Genomic DNA, 26186 nt, shown 5'->3' on the forward strand with positions numbered 1-26186 from the left:
CTGACCTCCCATGTACTTCATGAAGACCTTAGGACTTTCTTTAATCAGACTTTATTGGATTTCAATGTTACATCTTTGCACTAAATATTGTACCCTTTATCCTTTATCTTTGCACTGCGAATGCCTTGTTTGTATTTATGTAGTCTTTTGTTTACTGCATAGCACGATAACAAAATATTTTCGCTATACCTCGATAAACGTGACAGTAATAAACTGAAAGTAAACATTCAAAATATGCATTGTAGAAGAGATTGGAACTGAAAAGGGCCTGCGTTAAAACAATTCCTGTTTCTTAAAAGTGAGGGACGGAATATTTTAATATAAAGTGGAATATTTCTTGTACTGTTTGTTGTGGTGAGCTGAGAAGGTGGAGGTTTTGATTGGTGGGATATGGAATCTCATTGATTAGTTTGCTATCCTTCAACAGTGCAACCTAGATCTTTAAAATCTTCAAAGTCACTGGTTTGTGTTACCTAACTCACACAGAAGGTGAGAATCTTATTTCAGTCATTGGGGACCACTTGAACCCCGTTTGATGGGTGATATTAGAGTCAAATATAAAAATCAGAATCTCCTTTGTTACCTGACAGAAATAGCTTGTTCCCCAATTAAATATGTATGTAAGAGTTGTGGATGAAGGAACTACAGATGCCGGTTTAAACCAAAGAGAGACACAAAATGTTGGAGTAATTCAGCTGGACAGGCAGCATCTCTGGAGTGAAGGAATGGGTGACATTTCGGAGGCAGAAGGCTCTAGACATGTATGTAAGAGTTCATTCATATCATTAAGATCTATGTCAGTCATGCCGTAAGGATCTTCCCATAGTGTATCTTGGGGTTCCAGTCTCTTTGAACGTGAGCTAGGCAGCCAAACATTGAAGTGATACTATTCACCCCCCCTCCACCTTTTCCCTCTCTTCCCTTTGCCCCACATGGATACGCATCCCTTTCCCACATCCCACTGCCTTCCACCTGCCTTCACATTTCGCCTGTCTTTTATCACCTTCTAATCTTGTGGCTTTTGTTTTTGCTCTTGCCTTTGTCGAATGATCTGCCAATCAAAACCCCCTCTCCTCTGTATCCACCTATCACTTGCCCGGTTTTGACCCACCCCCACCTCTATTCCAGCTTTCTCCATTCTCACTGATCATTTCGGGAATCCAAGGTCAGGGCAGCTTGCACACATGGAGACATTTATAATGGCACATTTTTTAAATTGTTGTTTTTCCTCTTTGTGTATGAATGATGATCCTCCAAGTATCTTTCAACATTCAAAAAAAAAAAAAATCTCTATTGGACTGCACCTGTGAACAGAATGCCAGACTTTGGGTGGATTGTCTTGACTAAAAATCAAATTTAAGGTCAGCCAAACCCAGGATCTGATAAATGGTGAAGAAAACTCTTGGTACATCCCTTGCCAACCCAAATTCACGGTAGATTTTACAAATGTGAGGTGTTGTACTTTGGGAGGTCAAATATCCAGTTAATGGCAAGACCCTCAATAGCATTAATATACAAAGGCACCTTTGGGTCATTTATAGTGTAGGAATGAACTGCAAATACTGGTTTACACTGAAGATGGACACAAAATGCTGGAGTAACTTAGCAGGACAGGCAGCATCTCTGGAGAGAAGGAATAGGTGATGTTTCGGGTCGAGATCCAATTCAGAGTCAGGGCAGAGGGAGACTAGAGATAAGGAAGGGTGAGGTGTGAAATCGACAGGTCAAAGCAGACGATGCTCAAGGGTAATTTTGTTTAGTTTAGTTCAGAGATACAGCATGGGCACAGCCCCTTCAGCCCACCAAGTCTATGCCGACCAGCGATCCCCGTACACTAGCACAATCCTGCACAACAGGGACAACGTTACAATTTTTACTGAAGCCAATTAACCTACAAACCTGTATGTCTTTGGAGTGTGGGAGGAAACCAGAGCACCGAGGAAATACCACGCGGTCACAGGGAGGACGTACAGACTCCGTGCAGATCGTACCCATAGTCAGGATCGAACCCGGTTCTCTGGCTCTCTAAGGCAACCACTGGACCTCTGCGCCACTGTGCCACCATGGCAAGAGATGATATAAAGACAAGACCATCAGATAGGAGATAAGAGGTGTGAAATTTAAAGCCAGGGGGAGAGATATAGTGCAATGTGAAATGTCTGTGTGAACTTGTTAGTATTTCTAAAAATATTCAAAAAAAATGACAGGGATCTATTTTATGACAGTAATGTGAAAATTTCAGCTTCCAGACAATCAAAAGCATCAGGGGGTCAGATACGAAAGGGCATGGTTAGAGCAGCAATCACACCTGTTCTCATCTCTTTCTCACCATTTCCTCACAGCTTGCTTGTTCACAGTTCCTTGGTTCTGTTAGGCAACGCTGCGATATTAAACTTTTGCCACCTTCTTGATTTGTTCATTTACTGTACGGTTGGCTAGCCAAGTTAATGTTGGGACAAACACTTCCTCAAGATCTTGAAGCAGTCCTCCAAATATATTAGAGGGGTATGGGCCAAAGGCGGGCGAATGGCACTAACTTAGATGGAGCATTTTGCTTGGCACGGGCAAGTTGGGATGAAGAGTCTGTTTCTGTACTCTATATCATGTTTATGTGCTTGTCAGAATTTAGCCAGTTACACAGAGATGAACGGTAGAAATTGTAACTGAAATGATTTCAAGTGATTTAAAGGCTTTAAAGTGATTTTTTGTTTTCATTATATTCTAAGTGAAAAGAATGATTCTTCATATTGATTTGGACAGGTCAGATGCTGTTGAGACAGATGTTTTTTTTACATTCCAAAGGGTACTGCAGTGACTTAATCTCGATCTTTTGTGGAGTGAATATGAACATTGATTATTGCATTGTGTTTATTTATATTTTTCAATTTTCTACTTGACTGGGGAATTGTGCTTCAGCTGCTAACAACCCTCTGTGGTTGATGCCCTTGGAAATTGAGAAACACAGCATCAAACATTTTGTTGATTTTAACGGAACTGCTGACCGGAAAATGAATCTTTAATCAAGAGCACCTCGCTGCTGTGTTTGTTAATGAACTCAAGTGAAGGTCCATCTGCCATTCATCCCTCCCATGTCCCTCATCTGTATTCAGTCATCACTTGCCAGGTTACTCCTGTTCACCCAACAATCAGCTACTACTGGCCTGTTTCTTTTATCATCGTTAATTTTTGGCATATCTTTCATTCATTGTTCTTTATCTCTCCACATCATCGTCTATATCTCTCTTTTCCCTTTTCCCTGACTAGTCTGAAGAAGTGTCTCGATCCGAAATGTCACCCATTCCTTCTCTCCAGAGATGCCTGTCCCGCTGAGTTACTCCAGCTTTTTGAGGGGGGATCTTATAGAAACTTACAAAATTCTTAAGGGGTTGGACAGGCTAGATGCAGGAAGATTGTTCCCGATGTTGGGGAAGTCCAGAATAAGGGGTCACAGTTTAAGGATAAGGGGGAAATCTTTTAGGACCGAGATGAGGAAAACATTTTTCACACAGAGAGTGGTGAATCTGTGGAATTCTCTGCCACAGAAGGTAGTTGAGGCCAGTTCATTGGCTATATTTAAGAGGGAGTTAGATGTGGCCCTTGTGGCTAAAGGGATCAGGGAGTATGGAGAGAAGGCAGGTACAGGATACTGAGTTGGATGATCAGCCATGATCATATTGAATGGCGGTGCAGGCTCGAAGGGTCGAATGGCCTACTCCTGCAGCTATTTTCTATGTTTCTATGTTTTTGTGTCTATCTTCAGTTTAAACCAGCATCTGCAGTTTCATCCTACACATTTTGTCTTTCCCAACTGGATACTCTCTTTTCCAGCTTTCTCCCCCCCCCAATCCAATCAGTCTGAAGAAAAGTCCCGTCCGGAAATGTTGTCTTTGCATTCCCTCCACAATTGTTGCCTGACCTGCTGAGTTCCTCCAGCACTTTTTGTTTTGCTTGAGGTCTAGATTATGTTGGATCCACGCCACACTTCAACTGCACAATCCCCCGTGTGCCTGCCATGATGTCCAGAGACCTTTATATTCTGACAAGTGATCAGAGAGATAGAAATAGTAAAAGGCAATTTGACAAATTAAATATATATCGATATATTACTTTGTGAGTATCAGAAGCTCAGATCCAGATTGAATGGGGCACTGGATTCCAAGCCAGTTGGCTTAGTCTGGGATGCTCGGTCGGGACAGAAATAGATCCGGCTCGAAACCTCCAAAGAAGGATCCCGGCCTATCCATGTTCTCCAGAGATGGTGCCTGACTGCTGAGTTCTTCCAGCATTTTGTGTCTTTTTTTTGTCAACCAGCATCTGCAGTTCCTTCTTGCTACAGAAATGGACTTCTGCTCCGTCTTGTGGATCTGGTGGAGAACCCTGCCGTCCATCTGACTCTATGACAGTGGTCAAGCAAACAAGTCCGCCCAGACCTTCGAATTTCCCATTCCTTAAATCAGTTCCATTAAATCCTTTGGGGTTGGAGAGTAATTTTTGGGTAGGAGCAAAATTGGAGTACTGTGAGCAAATGTGGGCCCCATATCTGAGGAAAGATGTGTTGGTTCTGGAGAGGGTCCAGAGGAGGTTTACAAGAATGATTCCAGGAATGAGTGGGTTAGCACATGATGAGCGTTGACAGCACTGGGCCTCTACTGGCTGTAGTTTAGAAGGTTGAGGGGGTCGCCTCATTGAAACTTACAGAATAATGAAAGGCACAGATGGAGTGGATGTGGAAAGGATGTTTCCACTGGTGGGAGAGTCTAGGACCAGAGGTTATAGTCTCAGAATTAAACGCCGCTCTTTTAGAAAGGAGGTGGAGAGGAACTTCTTTAGTCAGAGGGTTGTTAATCTGTGGTTCTCATTGCCACAGAGGGCTGTGGAGGCCGCCAGTGGATATTTTAAAGGCAAATTCTTGATTAGAACGGGTGTCAAGGGTTATGGGGAGAATGCAGAAAAATGGGATTAGGAGGCAGAGATCAGCCATGATTGAATGGCGGAGTAGACTCGATGGTCCGGATGGCCTAATTCTACTCCTATAACTTGTGAATGTGAACTTGTGAAAACGGTTTCCATCACATTTGTGCATTGTGATATGTTGGCTGATGGAAGTTACATGTGGTGGCATCAGATGTGGCACTGTGTTCGTTTGACATCGCTCACACATTTCTGTGTGTGTATAATGCCCACGAGAACACTGTTCCAGCATTGCTGACTTACTGCCAAGTGTGTACTGCCATCCCCTTCCGGATTAAGTGTGTTCTTTAAATTCCATACATTACTGATTGAACCACCAAGTTTTTCACTATACCTTGATAAACTAAACAAAACTACACAAAACTAAACCCCACTCTCATCAGCCCTTGCTGGTGATGCCCCCATTCGACCATCCACCTCCCGAACCATCTGGCCAGTCCATCAACAGTAGCAGTCTGAACATTTTGCAAATTCTTTATCTTGATTCACCTCACAATCATCTGCTTGATGACTCCCTGCTTAATCTGCTCGAGCAGCTCTCATTAAATCTTTCTGAGCCCCTTGCTTCCATCGATGATACCTCACGAAGCAGTAGCACAACATATATGTAAACATGTATAGGAAGGAACTGAAGATGCTGGTTTACACCAAAGATAAACACAAATCGCTGGAGTAACTCAGCGGGACAGGCAGCATCTCTCAAGAGAAGGAATGGGTGACAATTCGGGTCGAGACCCTTCGGTCTGAGAGTCAGGGGAGAGGAAAACGAGAAATACGGAAGGATACAGAGAGAATGAAAGGTGTGAAACGGGCAGATCAAAGCAGACGGTGATCAGGGAAATGTAGAATGGCGCATTGTTGGCTGTGGGGAAGGTGACAACGAGGCATACAAACAGTAATATTAATCAGGAGGCCATTGAAACTAGTCGGAGAATTAGGGTGGAGAGGGACGGAGAGAGAGTAGAAAAGCATGGGTTAGAAAAATCAATATTCAGACATAGTAAGCACCATGATAAACAATAAAAAAAGTCTCAATATTTAAAAAAACCTAATAATAATAGTGCAAAGACAGAAACTATGCCCCCAATCTATGTGGTTTGGGGCATGGTTGGGGGTTGTCCTGTTTAATAGCCAGGTGGTTGCTGGGAAGAAGCTGCGCATGAACGTGGACCTTTCTGTTTTCAGGCTCCTGTACCTTCACAAGGCCTAACACAGTTTCTCAGTGCATTACAACTTGTCATGTTTATGAATCAGAGTTTCTTGTTTGAGTTGGAGTGGGAACGAACATTCAGAGAATGTTTCGGCCCGAAACGTCGCCTATTTCCTTCGCTCCATAGATGCTGCTGCACCCGCTGAGTTTCTCCAGCAATTTTGTGTACCTTCGATCTTCCAGCATCTGCAGTTCCTTCTTGAACAACATTCAGAGGATGCTATCTGGTTGGACAAAATCTCATTTCCGAGTATGGCACCCACACACCTTGGTTGGCTTGGCACTTGTTGAGCAATTTATCAAATGACATCTGATGTTCAAATGAAATTGTAAGGTACTCCAGAGCAGCTGCTGTTCTATATATAGTCAAGCCATATGGCTATTATGAACCCTGGGTTATGCCTGCTCTGACGCAAGGCAGGAAGGACTGCAGTTAAAATATTCCTGTGTGATAGATGATGGCTAATTTGTGTGATACCGTGATACATAATGTTTGGGTCAAAGACCCATCATTTATATATTTGCCTCTGTACTTCACAATTTGAGAGTTGTAATAGAACAATTCACATGTGGTGAAAGTGCACAATGTCAGATTTTAATAAAGGCTATTTTGATACATTTTGGTTTCACCATGTCAAAATTACATAGTCCCCCCATTTCAGGGCACCATAATGTTTGGGACACAGCAATTTCATGCAAATGAAAGTAATCATGTTTAATATTTTTTTGCATATCCTTTGCATGCAATGACTACTTGAAGTTATGGACATCACCAGTTGCTGGGTGTCTTCTCTGGTGATGCTCTGCCAGGCCTATATTGCAGCCATCTTTAGCTTGCTTGTTTTCGGGGCTAATACTCTTCAGTTTTCTCTTCAGCAGATAAAACGCATGCTTAATTGGTTTCAGATCGGGTGATTGACTTGGCCACTCAAGAATTGACCATTTTTTAGCTTTGAAAAACTCCTTTGTTGCTTTAGCAGTATAGGGCCTGTCCCACTTGCATATGATTGCATGCGTCTTGCGCGACCAAACGTGATAGCTTGAGGCGTACGGGCTGCGCGGGGCCGGTCCCACTTTGAAGCGCAGAGGCATATGGAGTTGTGCGGGGCTGGTCCCGAAATTGCGCGGGGCTCCGAAAATCCCGCACTGCCCAAAAATTCCGCGCGCCAACAGCCTGTCGGCCCGCAGGCGCATTGAGGGCGTACATAGAAACATAGAAAATAAGTGCAGGAGTAGGCCATTCAGCCCTTCGAGCCGGCACCGCCATTCAATATGATCATGGCTGATCATCCAACTCAGTATCCTGTTCCTGCCATCTCTCCATACCCCCTGATCCCTTTAGCCACAAGGACCACATCCAACTCCTTCTTAAATATAGCCAATGAACTGGCCTCAACTACCTTCTGCGGCAGAGAATTCCAGAGATTCACCACTCTCTGTGTGAAAAAAGTTTTCCTCATCTCGGTCCTAAAAGATTTCACCCTTATCCTTAAACTATGACCCCCTTGTTCTGGACTTCCCCAACATCGGGAACAATCTTCCTGCATCTAGCCTGTCCAACCCCTTAAGAATTTTGTAAGTTTCTATAAGATCCCCCCTCAATCTTCTAAATTCTAGCGAGTACAAGCCGAGTCTATTCAGTCTTTCTTCATATGAAAGTCCTGACATCCCAGGAATCAGTCTGCTGAACCGTCTCTGCACTCCCTCTATGGCAATAATGTCCTTCCTCAGATTTGGAGACCAAAACTGTACGCAATACTCCAGGTGTGGTCTCACCAAGACCCTGTACAACTGCAGTAGAACCTCCCTGCTCCTTGACGGCGTACGTAGCTTTTTGACATTGTACGCAGCGTCTAGACGGCGTAGGCCTAATGCGTGGCATTGCGCGATGACGTCACCGCCCGGCGTGCCGTTGCGTGAAGACGTCACCGCCCGACATCCATATAGAGTCGGCCGGCCTCCTGCCCAGTTGATTGGTGCGTATGAAGTAAATTACGTCACGCGTGAACTTAGTGCAAACTTAGTGCGTACTTAGCACGTATTTAGCGCATACTTACTTACTTAACCAGTGGTTTGCATCTTGCAGTGTAGCCTCTGTATTTCTGTTCGTGAAGTCTTCTGCAGACAGTTGTCATTGACAAATCCACACCTGACTCCTGAAGAATGTTTCTGATCTGTCGGACAGGTGCTTTGTGATTTTCCTTTATTTTTGAAAGAATTCTCTGTCATCAGCTGTGGAGGTTCTCCTTGGCCTGCCAGTCCCTTTGTGATTAGTAAGCTCACCAGTATTCTCTTTCTTCTTTATGATGTTCTGGTAAGCCGAAGATTTGGCTGATGTCTCTAGCAGTTGTATTCTTGTTTCTCAGTCTCATAATGGCTTCTTTAACTTTCATTGGCACAATTTTGGCCCTCATGTTGATAAACAGCAATAAAAGTTTCCAAAGGTGATAGAAACACTGGAGGAAAGACGGTGCTGAGAGCTCTCTTATACCTGCATTAAGGAGGCATTTAAACACACGTGGGCAATTACAAGCACCTGTGAAGCCATGTGTCCCAAACATAATGGTGCCCTGAAATGGGGGGATGAGTAGAGCTAATAGGACTTGATGTTTCAATCCCTGTAGTAAGTCGGCACTCTTGATATTTGCAGTGGGATTGGAGTGGTGAAAGGTAGGATAGGTACGTGATTGGGGTCATCACCCTTCTTCTTTGACGTTTCATTGATAAGCCCACAACGTCGCCAGGGAGCTCAACGGTGATACCTGACATCCCAGGTACACCCCCCTCAGTTCCATACTCTGCTGTCTTCATCATGCAGCCCAATTGTTGTCTTTCATTTTAATCCAAAGCTTTTTTCTGCTGAATTTGACAATGACTTGATTGCTTGTTGGAGGGAGCGACCTCCTCACCCCCATTTTTTTCTGTAGACTGGTCGTAGATGTAGAAACGAATCCACTGCATCCCATTTCTACAGGGTAAATCTTGGTAGCTTCAGTTGCCAGTTCAGAGTACTTGGCCTTTTTCCTCTCATGAGCTTCTTCAACACCAGCTGCCCATGGTACTGTCAATTCCACAACGTATGCAAACTTGAGTGTTGTGGACCACAGGACCATGTCTGGCCGGAGTGTTGTAGCCACAATGTCTGGGGGAAACATACGCTTTTTTTCCAAGTCCACGTCCATTTACCAATCCCGAGCAAGCTGCAGAATACTTGCATCCTTTGATGTTATCTGGTGCTCTGGAGGTTGGCCTGCTGGTACAAATGTTGTGAAGTGGACATTTCCTGCCGATGTTTGTGGGGAAGCATTTGTAGTCGTTCGCCATTTTCTTTATTATTGAGGTAATTCTTCTGTCATCAGCTGTGGAGGTCTTCCTTGGCCTGCCAGTCCCTTTAATAATAATAATAATAAATTTTATTTGCAGGCGCCTTTCAAAGATTCAAGGACACCTTACAGATAATTAACAAGAGAGAAAAAACATATAGTCGGAGTAAAATAAATAATAAGGACATCACCAATACACAAATTAAAGACAGAATTCGCTCCAAAGACAAAAAATCAAAAACACAATGTGAAGAGAGAGCAGCGGCAGCTAAAGCGCGCCAGCGTCCACTCCCCCTTCCGACAGTCATCTTGGCCACAGACTAACATATTCACATTACACACAAAAAAAAATCATCCCCCCACAATGGTTACCACTGTGGGGGAAGGCACGATGTCCAGTCCCCATCCCCAGTTCTCCCAAAGTCAGGCCTATTGAGGCCTCCGCTATTGCCTCGACGGAGGAGCGATTTTCCTGGCGATTCTGGCCGGGTGCTGTTACCCCTGCGTTGGGAGAGTCCTTTCAGCGGCTGGGCCACCTGGAACGGCCGCTTCCTAACAGGGGACCGCGGCTTCCGAAGCCGACAAGGCCGCGCCGGTTTGGAGCTCCCAGGCTCCCGATGTTAAAATCGGCGCCGCCCGCTCTGCTCTGCAGACCCGCAGCCCGGTGTTGAACTCGGTGGTCACAGCTCACCGGAGCTCCAGCGCGTCGATCCAGCGCGGCGACCCAGGCAAGGCATCGCCCGTTCCGCTCCACGATAGCGCTCCAGCACTGCGCCGCCACCGAGGCCGAGGTGCTGGGCGGTCCCCGCCAGGAAACAGCGCTCCACGCCCGCTGATAGGCCACGAGGACGGGTCGACGGGGCAGCCCGGAGAAAAAGCTGCCTCACCGACCAGGTAGGGACTTAGAAATATTATTACACCCTACCCCCCACACTAAAAAGACTATCACTCCCAGAAACAGGGCACAGGACTCGCTAAAACTGCAAAAAAAAGTGAATTAAACGGACGGCTGCTGATAAGCAGCCGTTCCCCAAGATGGCTCCTCCCCCTTTGTGATTAGTAAGCTCATCAGTGCTCCCTTTTTTCTTTATGATGTTACAAACAGGTGATTTTGGTAACCCTAAGGTTTAGCTGATGTTTCTAACGGCTTTATTCTTGTTTCTCAGCCTCATAATGGCTTCTTTGACTTTCATTGGCGTAACTTTGGTCCTCGTTGATAAACAGCAATAAAAGTTTCCAAAGGTGATGGAAAGACTAGGTGCTGAGAGCTCTCTTATACCTGCATTAAGGAGGCAGCTAAATATACCTGAGCAATTATAAACACCTGCGAAGCCCTGTGTCCCAAACATTATGGTGCCCTGAAATGTGGGGGACTATGTATAAACACAGCTGTAATTTCTACATGATGAAACCAAAATGTATAAAAATAGCCTTTATTAAAATCTGACAATGTGCACTTTAACCCCATGTGATTTTTATTCTATTACAAATCACAAGATGTGTAGTACAGAGGCTAATAAATAAATGATGGATCTTTGTCCCAAACATTATGGAGGGCACTGTATTTCCGGATTCACTTGATTTAACATCAGGTTAATTATAATGAGGTATTTAAAAAAGTAGTCATTGGTTGCACACAGAATAGTTCAATCACATGTTTGCTATGGAACTTTTATTAAACAGCTAATTAATAATAGTTGTGTTTGCCTCCCTGTCGTATTCAATTTTTGCCACAAATGTGTTGAGTCCAAGCATTTCTGTGGTAATAAGTGAAATGGTTCCACGTAATTATGAATAGTGCATAGAAATGAGAATGACGAGCAGAAAGATCTCGCACTGATGAACATGTTATTCTCTCTTTCTTAGTTTCAACCACACTGCAAGCAGTTACCGTGGTGACAGAGATGCCCGTTACCACGGAAACATCCTTCACAAAGTTCGACATGCCATCTTCTTTGCTCATGGATGTCCCAGCTCTGGCTGACTTCAACAAGGCCTGGGTGGAACTGACCGACTGGCTTACATTGCTGGATAGGGTGATCAAGTCTCAGCTTGTCACTGTGGGAGATGTCGAAGAAATCAATGACATGATCATAAAACAGAAGGTACATGCTCAAACCTTTACTCTTGCATTTCCTGTAATCATCGCACGTGTTAATGGGTTGCTGTCTAATCAATAGAAAAGTAATTCAAAAGCAGACTGAACAATTTGTATGGTAATAGAGTAGAAGTGAATGCAGTGTTAATACAGCAGTCCCTGAAGCACCAGATATGTTCAAGTCTTTATGGTACTTGACATCCAAGTCTGACTTGGATAATTGCTGGAGAGTAGCCTTATAGTGGCATTATTGGCGTGCTTCACTGGAGAAGTGTTTCAAGAACTGGCTCTGCACTTGTGTCCTGAAGTACATCACTATGAATCTGCCCTACTAGTGCTGCCAAGTGATTTCACAGCTGCAAGGATATTAATCTGGTTAATTTTATTGATTTAATTTCTGGGTGCTTAGGCTAATGATGCCAGGGAGCATGTCTGCATTCATCTCTGATACTAATGTGTTGATGTTATTTGTAGGCATTAGAAGAAATAATCAGAGCAGCATCCTGGTTTTTAGACGTTAAACCCTTTACAAGCACCATGACCCATTTATTCTTACGCTGTCACATTTGGAGAAGTATGTGATTTTATAATAAACACAAGACAACTATATTTGTGCCAGGATCACTCATTTATCTTTCCGCATTCTTTTCCCTCAAATAGAATTTTCTCACGTAATATCAGCCATCCTGTGTAAATGACAATATTTAAAAAAATCCCTGTCATGGTCTTCTTCCAGTGATACAGTATTGAGGTTATTCATAGGAAGTGTGTGTTGCAGTGATAGCCATCATATAATGCTGATTACTAAATGTATTTGAATAGTTTTAGTTTTGGAGATATTGAATGAAAACAAGCCATTCGGCCTGCCAAGTCTACACTGACCATTGATCACCCATTTACACTAGTTCTGTGTTATCCCATTTTCTCATCCACTGCCTACATAAATTGGAGTCAATTTTACCAAAACTAATTACAAATATGCACGTCTTTGGGAATGCAGGAGGAAATCAGAGCACCCGGGGAAGGTGTGATGTATTTCCTCTAGATTAACTGCACTTATTGTGGGTTGGATGACATTCTATGGGCTGTGAAAACTGTCCTTGCCTTTTAGGTGATGGAGCTTATGGTTTAATTTTTGCAGCTATGAAATCTTTGATGCAGTTTACTTTGTAGGTAGTACATGCTGTAGCTGTAATGTGCCAGTTGTAGAATGGGATGCATTGTCTTGGATGTTAACAAGCTTCCTGTATGTTCCTGGAAATGGATTGTATTGTAATGGGTGCACTTCTGACTTGGGCTTTGTGCAAGTGTAAAGATTCTGTGCAATCAGGAGTTAACTCACTCACGATACCGTTCAAGGCCTTCAATATACTCAAATAGTATTTCTGTGAATGGTCTGATTAAGTTTGTGGGTAGCAGTAATCTCTGGAGAGTTAATGGCGTGGGATTCATTGATGGTTGCATATTGTATGTCAAATGGAGCAGGTTCAACTCATTGGATCACTACAATGTCCATCGTTTCATGGCCATTACAAAATTCCCTTAAGGTGTGGTGAATCCCTCCTTTCGAGCTGCTACTTTCATTATGGCGCTGCTGGTCCCGAGTGGCAGGACTTAGACTCAGCAGTGTAGTCAGCATCTGAAAACAACAATTACATTGGTGTTTATGCTGGCGACTCTTCATAACCAAGAGTTCTGACAAAACTTCCCATTTCAAATGTTTTCCTCCTATTTGACTTAACTCATTCATATTTCCAAGAAATTCAGGGCTTTTGTTCCATTTTTTTGAATATCATACGATCATCAGACAAAGGAGCAGAATTTGGCCATTCTGGCCCCTAGAGTCTGCTGATCATGGCTGATCTGTGTTTCCCTCTCAACCCCATCTTCCTGCCTTATCCCCGTAACCTTTGACACTCTTACTTGTCCTTTTTGTCTAGGCAGTGTTCACCTTAGGAAAGGATGGTTTCACAATGTCACAATGTGTTTCCAAAACTGCAAAGTGCTGCTTTAATGTTTTGCTTATATATAATAGTGAAATATAATAATGTTTGAAGCAGGGTCTCGGTCCAACACATCACCCATTCCCTCTCTTCAGAGATGCTGCCTGTCCCACTGAGTTGCTCCAGCATTTTGTGTCTATCTTCGGTGAGATAATTAAAATGAATAGGCGCGTACTCCAAATCCTTTTGTTTTTATTTCACCCAGTTGTGAGTGGAATGGTTGGTGAAGTGTATCGATCTGTGTATTGTTGCATTGTGAAGCATATCAGTTTAAAACAGCTGAGAGTTCAGCGACGATAGCCAATACAAATGATTGCTTCATCATATGAACTGAGAAGGACATTTGTCTGTACACAGAAAACTATAAGCACTCAAGAACATGTGCTTCCTCTCTGCACCATCTGCAGAAAATATATTTTATGAAATTGTTTCTACAATGAACTACAATCGCAGCAAGTCTCCTGTGGTTTTATGTGCACTGGAGACCAGAAATAAAAAATATAGTTGAATGATAAACTAATTATGTTACATTGACAATAATAAGAATTTTACTTTTTATTGCATGCAATTAATGGATGCCATTAAGGTGGTCAACGTGATTATTATTTTAGGAGGTTCATTAAGGTTCACACCTAACTGCTGGGGGCAGAGCATAGGAGAGTCACTGCCCAGTGCCAACTGAAGCGGCTGTGGGGGAGGGGGGAGAGGAGAGGAGATAGAAAGGTAAGCATGAATGCAGATGGATAAACTAGTTAGACCAAATGCAGGCTCGACGATCAATTCGCTGAACACCTCCGCTCGGTTCGCCTAAACCTATGTGAACTCCCAGTTGCTGAACACTTTAATATCCCCTCCCATTCCCATAAACACCTTTTTGTCCCGGTTCTCCTCCACTGCCAAAGTGAGGTCCAATGCAAATTGGAGGAGGAACACCTCATATTTTGCTTGGACGGCTTACAACCCAGCAGTATGAACATTGACTTCTAACAAAGCCTCAATTTTTTAAAAGTTCCAGTACCTTGGCAATGAAGACCAAAATGCCAAGCATACTTTGTGAGAGTGTGAGCTGAAGGGCCTATACTGTGGCTGTGCTGTTCAAAAGTGCTGATTTTTTTTGATTTTTTTTCATCTCCTGTGAGCTTTCCCTGAAAAGATTTATTTGTTGGTTGTAGTCAGTGCATGCAGCTCCTGAAATCTTTGAGTGCTCTTACAGCAATTGGAACACCACCTGCCATTCATAAATGGGGGAAAAGTACGAATAGTTGACAGCACTTTTTACAATGCAGGCATAACTGTGTATTCAGTGTTCTGGTGTGCTTTCCACCATGCAGTGCCACCGGGAGCATAATATAATTACAGTGTGAGCCGTGATATTCAAAATGTCTGGAGTGTGTACATTGGTGACTGATGTCGTCAGGATTCTGCTTTATTCATGAAGGAAGATTTGCCCCACTGCTAAGAGCATGCGAAGCAGAGCTTGTGTTCACTTCTGCTGTGGCTTTCACTGTCAGCAAACATGGCAGTTTACCGCAGTTGGCTTCTCACGATGCCTTCTGTTCATTCATGGTCTGTGGAAGGCATTGTCAAGGCAGTTGATGCTGTCCACTGTTGTCTCTTAAGATTAATTGCATGCCGGGCTTCTTCGGTTCAATGTACTTTCATTTACAAATAGTCTGGACTGTACTGTGACTGCAGATTTCCTTCGTTGTTAGCACCATGGATGGAGCCAAATGAGCTTGATGCTGCCTGGGTTAGGCCCACCAGCGTAATCAAGGGCCAGTCTCACCCCGGTCATTCCCCCTTCTTCCTCCCATCAGGCAAGAGGTGCAGAAGTGTAAAAGCGCATACCTCCAAATTCGGGGACAGTTTCTTCCCAACTGAACCATCCTATCATTAACTAGATAATGGTCCTGATCTCCCAGCCACCTCATTGGAGACTTTCTAACTATTTTTATTTGAACTTGACTGGACTTTATCTTGCACAAAATGTTAGACCAATTATCCTGTATCTGTACACTGTGGATGGCTTGATTGTAATCATTTACAATCTTTTCACTGACTCATAGCGCATAGCAAATAGCTTTTCACTGTACCTCGGCATACGTGACAATAATAATTAACTAATTAACTAAAAGAGGTCTGTGAGAACCTGGTGACTCCATAGCCCCCATTACTGATGCAATTTTAATTGACATAACATTTATTCTGCAGATACATTTATTGTACAATTAACAAAATATTCATTTATACGTTGCCACATCTGAGAGTTAAATGTTTCTCCAGATCATGACCATGAGTTCTGAAATTCCAGTCTAATAATATTTGTGTAATGGTGATACAACCCTCATGCTGGTAAATGCAGAATCTGTGCCCTGTGGCCAGTTTCGGACACTCCTGGTCCAATTTCAGGCAAAAGTGCAACTCAAAGAGTTGGAGCTCAGACTCAGCAATGGCTGAGCACCTGAATGATTGTGAACAATGACTCAAACTTGAAGAACCTTTTGGAGTTGATTCCATTCACATCATTAGAAATTGACTCTCCTCTATGATCCTAATTTGAATGGGAACAAATAATCATTCTTAACCTGATTAAATTTGGAATATAATTCACAAATCAATTGGTAATTTATTTATTTATGTAGAGTTATGGTGATTTGATGCAAAACTTTCAAATTAATTTGCCTGGTGATTGAAGTGCCATTTTCCAAATAACATTTTAAAATTACTTATTCTGATAAATCCATAATGCAGAGGTAATGAAGGAATGTGAAGGATTAAAATGATACTTGAAATTAAAGTGTGGATGAAGTACACTAGTCTAATTATCTATCTTCCAAAGGCCTACTATGTATTATGTATGCACTATTAACAATCATCAAATTGTTATGAGAATGCACAAGGTATGATTTGCAAGTTTGCAGATGACACTAAAGTGGGCGGTATCTTAGATAGCAAAGATGGCTATCAAAAAATACAGCAGGATCTTAATCAGCTGGGAAAGTGGGCTAAGCAATTCTTAATGTTTAATGTCGATAAGTGCAAGGTGTGAGTACCCAAAGCCTTGTTCACAATAGGCAGGGAGTTCAATCAGGTCAATCTCAGGAGTTTGCTACCAAAATACTATCAGCACGTCCCCTGCCCAACCAGAGGCCCTTGCCCACTGCTACACCACCGTCAGAAACACATAGCGCTCCATTTCCTGACTGGATTTTGGTAAATCTGATCACCTGGCTGCTTCCATTCTCTGCTTACAAACTGAAATTGAAATGGGAGGATCAGGCACAGAATCACAACTGTTTTGAGTTGGTGGACTGGTCAGTATTGAAGAAATCTGTGGCTAATCTAGATGAATATGTTATTGCGGTCACAGACTTTATCAGCAAGTCTGTAGAGGACTGTGTACCAAAGAAGACGATACGTGTGTTCCCCAACCAGAAACCATGGATGAATCGTGAGGTTCACTCCCAGTGGTACAAAAAATCTATCAAAGACTTTGCAGAGCCATTAAGAATGCCAAGAGGCAATTCTGGACTAAGCTGTAATCTTGAGGCATGGTACTGATGCCTGTAGGTTGTGGCAAGGTTTGCACACTATAACGGGCTACAAATCGAAGATTTGCTCTATCGCTGGCAATAGATACCTCCCAATGCATTCTATGCCCGCTTTGACAGGACATCGGTGGTGGAATGCCAATCGCCCTGCCTCGCCAGTATAGGGGGGGTACCTGTACCAATGCTTACTGAAGCATATGCACAGTAAGATCAGTTTTCCTGAGAGTGAATCCATGGAAAGCAAGTGGCCGGGGTGGAATCCATGGCTGCAACCTCGGGACCTATGCAGATCAGCTGGCAGAGGTATTCACAGACATCTTTAACTTCTCACTACTCCATTTGAGGTCCCCACCTGCTTCAAAAAGCCAACTATCATCCCTTGTGCCAAAGAGAGGTAAGGTAGCGAGCCTTAATGACCACCATCCAGTGGCTATTACATCTACCATCATGAAATGCTTTGAATAAGTGATGCTGCATTAACTCCAGCCTCCCAGCCAGCATTAATCTACTGCAGTCTGCTTACCATCACAACAGATCTACAGCAACCACCATCTCCCTGGGTCTAAACTTATCTCTGGAACACCTAGGTAACAAGGAGTCCTTCATTAGATTCCTGTTTATCGACTATAGCTCTGCCTTCAACACCATAATCCCATCCAACTCAACTCCAAACCCGCATGGATTCATTCACAGTCCCCCTCTATACTCCCTTAACGCTCGCGACTGCATGGCCAAATTTGGCTCTAATTCCATCTACAAGATGGCAGATGTCGTCAATGTGATGGGCCGAATCACAAACAATGGCAAGATGACGTACAGGAAGGAGACAGAGAAATTAATGGCATGGTTTCAAAACCATAATCTCTCCCTCAATGTCAGCAAGATGGAGCTAGTTATTGACTCCAGGAAGCATGGTGGATTACATGCCCCAATCATCATCAATGGGGCAGATGTGGAAATGGTTGAGAGCTCCACGTTCTTTGACGTTAATATTACCAATGACCATACACGTTGATGTGATAATCAAGAAGGCATGCCAATGCCTCTACTTCCTGAGGAGACTGAGGCAATCTAGTATATCTCCAGGGATCCTTACAAACTTGCAGAAATGCATTCCAGTGGCGAAACACTTTAACTCCCCCTCCCATTCCCACACTGACCTTTCTGTCCTGGGACTCCTCCATTGTCAAAGTGAGGCCCAGCGCAAATTGGAGGAACAGCACCTCATATTTCACTTGGGCAGCTTACACCCCAATGGCATGAATATTGACTTCTCTAACTTCAAGTAACCCTTGCTTTCCCTCGCTCTCCATCCCTCTCTCTTCCCAGTTCTCTGACCAGTCTGATTGTTCCCTGGATTATATTGTATCTCTGTCTGCTTTGTTTTCACCTTCTCTCCAAGAATAGATAATATTCTATTCTACATTTTCCTTGATTTGCTTCTCTTTTGATCTTACACTTAATTCACTCTGTAACCCTCTCCCCTGATGCTCAGTCTGAAGAAAGGTCTCGACCTGAAGCATCATCTATTCCTTCTATCCAGCGATGCTGCTTGTCCCGTTGAGTTACTCCAGCATTTTGTTACTGCGGTGTAAACCAGCATCTGCAGTACCTTCCTGCACATACTGAGTGTAGAAGTTGGATTTCACATTGCAATTGTACATGACATTGATGAGGCCAAAGATAGACCGAAAATGCTGGAGTAACTCAGCGACACAGGCAGCATCTCTGGAGTGAAAGAATGGATGCCATTTCAGACAGAAGATGCACCTTACGCATTTTGCATCTATCTTCAGTGGAAACCAGCATCTGCAGTTCTTTCCTAAACATTGATGAGGTCTCATTTGGAGTATTCAGATTTGCTCTCCCTGCTATAGGAAGGATATTGTTACGTTGGAAAGAGTGCAGAGAAGATTTACAAGGATATTGCCTGGACTTGGGGGCCTGAGCTATAGGGAGTGGTGCAGCAGGCTAGGACTTTATTTCTTGGAGTGCAGAGGGGTGATCTTACAGAGGTGCATAAAATAATGAGGGGAATTGATAGGGTGAATGAACAGGGTCATTTACCCAGAGTTGGGGAATCAAGATGGAGGACATAACTTTAAAACACAAGGGGTAAGATTTAATAGGAACCTGAAGAGTAACCTTTTCACACAGACGGTAGTAGGTATATGGAATGAGCTGCCAGAGAAGGTGGTTGTGGCACGTACTTTAACAACATAACAACATTCAAAACACATTTGTACAGGTACATGGATAGGAAAGATTTGGAGCAATATGTGCCAAACATGGACAAGTGGGACTATCATGATTGGGACATTCTGGTCGGTATGGACGAGTTGGGCCAAAGGGCCTGTTTCTGGTCCGTATGGCTCTATGACATTAAAACGTTTATTGAGCATGTTCAGCCTGCTATCCTGGATTTAGGGTATAATGAAATCACTTTGAATCCATGACCCTTCAATGCATGGTTCACATGCAGTTAACATCATTCTCAAATGTACATTGACTCATGTACTGTTTTTTGTGTCAGAGAAAGACTGCAGGTCATTGGTCTCTAATTGGAACTGCCTCCTCCTTGAATCCAGTTGGCCTGCAGGAGTTTTATTGAAGACTTCACAAAATGCTCTGAGAAAACACTTCTGATCAGATTGTCTTTCATCACTTTCACAAATTGCACCAAGCATCGAGGCACAAAGTAGTTTAGTTAGTCTTTTCAACTTTGAAATGTTAACCATTTAAAATCGCCCCGTTTGGGATGGCACAGTGGCGCAGCAGTAGACTTGCTGCCTTAAAGCACCAGAGACCCGGGTTTTATCCTAACTACAGGTGCTTATAGAAACTGAGCTTGTATATTCTCCCCGTGACCACATGAGTTTTCTCCGGGTGCTCCAGTTTCTTCCCACACTCCAAATATGTGCAGGTTTGAAGGTAATTGGCTTCTGTGAAGTGTCCCTGATCTGTTGGATGGAACTGGTGTACAGGGGTTGCTGGACAGCACAGACTAGATGGGCTGCATGGCCTGTTTCCATGCTATACCTCTAAAACTAACACTAAAGAGCGTTTTAGCCCTAAAATGTAAGATTGACATCATTGTGATTTAAAGATTCCTTGGCTTCCTCCTTGCCAATTGTTTGGCAATTTTACAGAAATGTATTTAAAGACTCTGAGATTTAATCGGATTCCACTAAAACAATTATTAATAAAAATGATAATGTATGACATTGTAAGGCTGATGTGGGGAGGGAATTGGGTTAGACAGTTAAGGGAGATGGAATAAGGGTTATGGGGCAAAATAAACTGGCAATATATAACTCGCATCCCAGGAATCTATTCTTTGGTGTTAGCTTTGTGCCATGTTTATAAATGACTGGGTTGAGAAATAAGTTGCTTATCATCATTAATTAACACAACAGATAACATCGATGGACGCAGAAAATTGAATTTAAAAAGTGCCATTGATAGATATGAGAAGGCAATTAGAATTCAATCTGTGGAAGATTGAGGTCATAAACTGAAGATAGATATTTAAAAAAACATAACATTTTTGAAATGGTCAAAGTCCAAATTGTCCAGCAACGTAAAAACATTAAGGACCCAAAAGGAGAAATCACTGAAATCTGGAGGACAAGATTACAAAAGATCTTTGCCAAGGCTAATAGAATGTTACCTTTTATCTGAAAGAATCGAGAATGTAAAAGACTGGAAAATCTCACCTGTATTCATTCTGAGCACCTCACCACAGAGCAGATATTATGGTGTTGAAGAGATAGCAATTCTGATTCGTGGGCTTGAGTTAAATTACAAAAATTGCATGGACTATGCTTGTATACCCCAGAGGGTAGAAGATGTAGGGCTCATCCAACTGAGGGTTTTCACCTTATTTGTCGTTTGAATGGATAGAGAGGAAGAGACTGCTGAATATTTCCAGAAAAATGGTGCATGATTTCAATATTAATGCTTGGCTATTCAGGATTGTTCTCCAGGAACACGTTTTCAAACAATATTAGTAAAATGTAAAAACATTCTTCAAAAACATTCAGAACTCATCACTTGGAAATTGCAGGACTAGGATCATTGGGTCAAGAGCATTGAGTTATTGAACTAAGTTGAATAGCTGAAGTTAAGGTTATGATTTGCCAAGATGTGATTTAATGACAAAAGAGTTGATGGGTCCGGCTATGAATGTGGGCAACTTCTTCATTCGAGAAGGAAGTGATGGTGATGGAAAGACGGTGGAGTACAAAAATATTTGGATTGAGAGCAAATGTATTGAAAAGCATAGAATTATTATTTTTATAAATGGCAGGATGGATTTGAGGAGAGAGGACGAGTTGCAAGGAACGATGAGGGAGTACCTGGGAAACAGCAATCACAATACCATATGGTCATAATGGAAAGGGGAAGTAGTAGTTGATTATTGTCACTTGTACCAAGGTGGAGAGAATTACTTTGTTTTGTATTTTATCCAGGCAAATCATACCATGCATGAGTACAACAGATAGAACAAAAGAAAAAATAAGCAGTTAAATATAATGTTGCAATATAATGTATAACTCGGAAAGAACTGCAGATGCTGGTTTACACCGAAGATAGACACAAAATGCTGGAGTAACTGGGCAGCTTCTGAGGATGGAAGGAATGGGTGGTGTTTTGGGGTCGAGACCCTTCTTCAGGCTGAGTGTCAGGGGAGAGGGAGACACTGAGATAAGGAAGTGTAAGGTGTGAAAACGAGACATCAAGGGGGGTGAGGTACAAGGAAAATGTGGAATAGATCATTGATAGCTTGAAGAAGGTGACGACGAAGCTCACAGAGATAGTATTTAATCGATGGGACAGTCAGACTGATCAGAGAAGTGGGAAGGGGAAGGATGGAGAGAGAGAGAGAGGGAAGCAGGGGTTACTTGAAGTTAGAGAAGTCAATATTCATTCCTCTGGGGGGGTTAGCTGCCCAAACGAAATATGAGGTGTCGTTCCTCCAATTTGCACTGGGCCTCACTCTGACAGTGTAAAAACATTAAAAACATATTGATCAGTCCAGGTTAAAGCAATCAATTGGAGAAAGGCCAATTCTGTTGGAATGAGAACAGAGAGCTGGCAAAACTAAATTGGAATAAAAGCTTGCCAAGCAAAACTGTAATTGAACAATGGTGAGCCTTTTAGGATGGAGATGTTTCATCCATAATCCATTATCATTCCCATGAGGCAGAAAGATAAAGGAATTCAAGCCAGAGCTCTCAGAATAACAAAAAAGATAGAAAGTAAAATTGAGCTGAAAAAATATATATATGATAGATGTCAAGTTGTCAAGATTCAGATTAATTACAGAAGGCTCGGAGAGGAAGTAAAATTGGAAATAAGAGACAATGCATGAGAAAAGGTGACAGCAAACACAAAAGCAATCCAGAAATATTCCATATGCAAAGAACAGCCAAAAGGCTGAGATGCGGTTGAGACATGAAATAAGCAATTTGTAGCAATCTTTATTAAAAACAAGAAGGTATTGGAGTCACATTAAAGGCATCTGTAATGCAGGTTTTGGATGGGTTAAAATTGATCAGGTGGCAATAAAAACATTTGAGGCACTTAAAAGTGGATAAATGGAAAATAGACCCAAAATACTGGAGTAACTCAGCGGGACAGGCAGCATCTCTGAGACGGAATGAGTGATGTTTCGGATAGAGACCCTTCTTCAGGGCTAGATGAAATACATTTAAGATCAAGGAAGAGAGGGAGGGACTGCAATGGCCCTGATTAAATGATAAGATGGTGAGGAGATTGACACTTGCTGTATTTTATCATATTGCCTACCCCAATGCTGTAAACTAATTAGTGTGGGAGCAGGGAATGGAGGTCTGGCAGTTAGCAGTTCAGGTCACTGAACAGAAGGCTGGTCTCCGCAAATTCATAAACGGCATGAAGTTTGATGAGAAGCTGCAGAAGGATCCATGTCCAAGGACAAGTGCAGCGAACCTTGGGATCATTTGGTTTGCTGGGCATACTAAGCTTCCATTGTAATCTACTAAGTTAGGTTTGAGTCTGAAAGGTTGAAGAGGCTAATGGAGAGCGATTGAAATGGTTGACTTGTGATGAAGCAAAGAAGCTGGGAGATATAGTATCTCTGGATGACACTGAAATAATAAGTAGGGTTGAATAGAAAAGTGATAATATAGGAAGTGTTTTGGCCACAAAATAACAAAACCAGTTGGTTTATGGTTCGGTTTATTATTGTCACTTGTAGTCCATTGAACAGTTTTGTTTTGCATGCTACGCAATGATCCAATGATACTATATTGTCACATGTGCTGAGGTACAGTGAAATGCTTTGTATTACATACGATCCAATTAAACCATGTAGCTGACCTCACCTCGGCAGTACACAAGTGCCTCCACGTTTTGGCACCGACAAAGTTACAAAGGTTCATCAAAAGTCCTCCTGTATCTACTGCCTGTTACTGCATGTGGCAGCAGCCCCCCTTCCCTTTCCCACCCCCCCACTGGGTCCCCCATCATTCTTGGCGGCTCCCCATCAAGTCCCCATTCATTCTCCTGCGGCCGGCCCTCCTCAGTCTCGGGCATTCTCCTCGATCTCCAGTGATCTTTCTCGCTCTTTCAGACCTCTTTGTTCTTCAACGGCCCTCCTCGTTCTTCAATGACCTACCTCAGTCTCTGGCGGTCCCCTCACTCTCCAACGTCCCACCGCGCTCTCGCCGATTGCTTGCGGGTCACTCCTCGCTCTCACCGGGAACATAATCAACTCAATCACGCCATACAACCAGGCCAAACTCAAGTACAATAGGTCGAGCGCAGGGAAAGATACACAGTGCAGAATATAGTTGTCAGCATTAAAGTACAACCGTTGCAAAGCCAAACTCCAATGTCAGACCATTATTAGAACAACTTGAAATAACACTCGATTTACAGGTAAAAAAGAGATTTAAAAGGAGTGGGGCAGCTCGCAGAAAGTTGCCACTGTCCAGTTGCCCTTCCATTCCATTCATTTCGAAATATTAAAAGACTCTTTGCACTAATAGTACTTAAAATAATCAAACCAGCTTTTTTCTTATTTATCTTCAACCCTTCCCTCCTTTCCCAGAGGTATTCACAAAAATATTTTCTGTGCCATGTATCATGTGCCTGATATCTTCAGATTTTCATCCGCATCACTGAAGACTTTCAAATACCACGGTGAAGGACTGGGCTGGGTAAAATCAAGCATTTTATTGACATGTCAAGTGTGGAGCTGTTAGATCTGAAGCTGATCCTAATCTTGCCTATATGGAACAATTACCCTCTTATTATTCAGGTCAGCACTTGTCTTTTGTCGGTCTATGACACTTGGAAAGACGGCAATAATAGTAAAAGTGGTTCTGAGAAAAGAAATGCCTCTTAAAATAGTTAAATACTCATACATAGTCATTGTGGACAATTGTGCGTGACAACATGGAGATAAACAATGTGCGCAATGACGGCTTGTCAGGACTCACGGCTTACTAAAAAGGGCAATTCCGATAAAATAAACTGAAAAGCACAATAAAGGAATGGATTTAATTGATTAAACTCTAGTCTGATAGAAAAGTGGCCAAATGTTTTTCTTTAACATTTTCACATTTGTCTCATGAGTCTCCCACAACTCTCACGAGGTGTTGCTCATTGAATTTTCCACCTCACTCCAGTCGTGTTTTAAAGTTAACCTTTATCCATGATGGTTCAGAAACAATTCTATTGCTAATTTACTGGCATCAATTACACTAATGAAAGTAAAGCATGTCACTTGTTCAAATTTAGCCAGAAACACATACTTTGACACATGGTCTGTCAAAAAATTGTCGGGGAAAAAACACATTCCAAACCCAAACCCCTTGAAAGTTAAATCTGATTCTAAGTAAAGACAGACCAATCATTTGACAAACTCTGTCAACGTATCATTCAATCTATTTTGGACACGAAATGCTGGAGTAACTCAGCGGGACAGGCAGCATCACTGGAGAGAAGGAATGGGTGACGTTTCGGGTTGAGACCTTTCTTCAGACTTAATGAGTGACGATTCAGGGTCGGGACCCTTCAGATTTAATCTATTATGTTCCCTGTCAGGTGCTTGTCTAAAATCCCGTAAGATGCAAATACAGTTTTGCTTCACCTACTCCATGAGGCACTGGTTTTACAATCCAAGCACTTTGGTGAAATCTCCACTGCACCCCTCACTTGTGTGCTGGATCATATTGATTCTCTGCCCACTCGTTCCATGCAGTTGACAGTGCAGTGACCTCCCACTGAGCAGTGCTGTGGAGATGGGCTGCATCCACTTCCATTTCTGATTCAAGAATCAAGAGCAGAGAGAGGCAAGAGTTCTTTATTACCATATGTCCCGAAACAGAAGAATGAAATTCTTACTGAGCAGCACAACAGATACAGTATGTAAATCTGAAGAAGGGTCTCGACCCGAAACGTCACCCAATCCTTTTCTCCAGTGATGCTGCCTGTCCCGCTGAGTTACTCCAGCCTTTTTTGTCTATGTCTTCAATTTAAACCAGCATCTGCAGTTCTTTCCTACACATATGTAAACATAGTACTCAGTGGACACCATAATAAACAAAACAAAATTCAATACATACATGAAAAAAGCAATATAATGCAAAGACGAATAAACAAAGCCCTAAGTTCCAAGTGCAGTCAAGGTAGTTCAAGGTTTATTTGGACTTTGTTGTGTTCAATAGCCTGATGGTCATTGGGAAGTTTGTATTTACTCATTTGATATTTGTTCTCTTAATTATTGAGCCAATTTGAACACTTTTTAAAAATGTCAAGGCCATTTTAAAGATTACGTTGATGCATTTGGACAGCAGCACACTTCATGAAGCCAGACCTGTGGACAACTGGATCCAAGAGGTGCCAGAAGGGCTGAGAGTGAATGTGGGTGGGAGGCTGATTGAGCACAGTCTGGCCAACTACTGGCTAACACACGTTTATGGTCCCTTGTTTTAGCTCACAAGGTGCAACATTTCCACATATACAGTATGTTCTCAGCTC

General features: G+C 42.6%; 1 protein-coding gene across 12 annotated transcripts in view; it reads left to right on the forward strand.

The window, feature by feature from the left end:
- Window positions 1–26186, forward strand: part of dmd (dystrophin) — a 1582845-nt gene that overhangs the window by 1196180 nt on the left and 360479 nt on the right. For all 12 annotated transcript variants that reach the window (XM_055644518.1, XM_055644513.1, XM_055644515.1 and 9 more), the window contains one exon: window positions 11371–11609. In XM_055644518.1, coding sequence (XP_055500493.1) covers window positions 11371–11609 — 239 coding nt within the window. The remainder of the gene's footprint in view (window positions 1–11370; window positions 11610–26186) is intronic.

The sequence above is a fragment of the Leucoraja erinacea genome, chromosome 13 (assembly GCF_028641065.1).
Source record: "Leucoraja erinacea ecotype New England chromosome 13, Leri_hhj_1, whole genome shotgun sequence".
NCBI classification, from domain to species: domain Eukaryota; kingdom Metazoa; phylum Chordata; class Chondrichthyes; order Rajiformes; family Rajidae; genus Leucoraja; species Leucoraja erinaceus.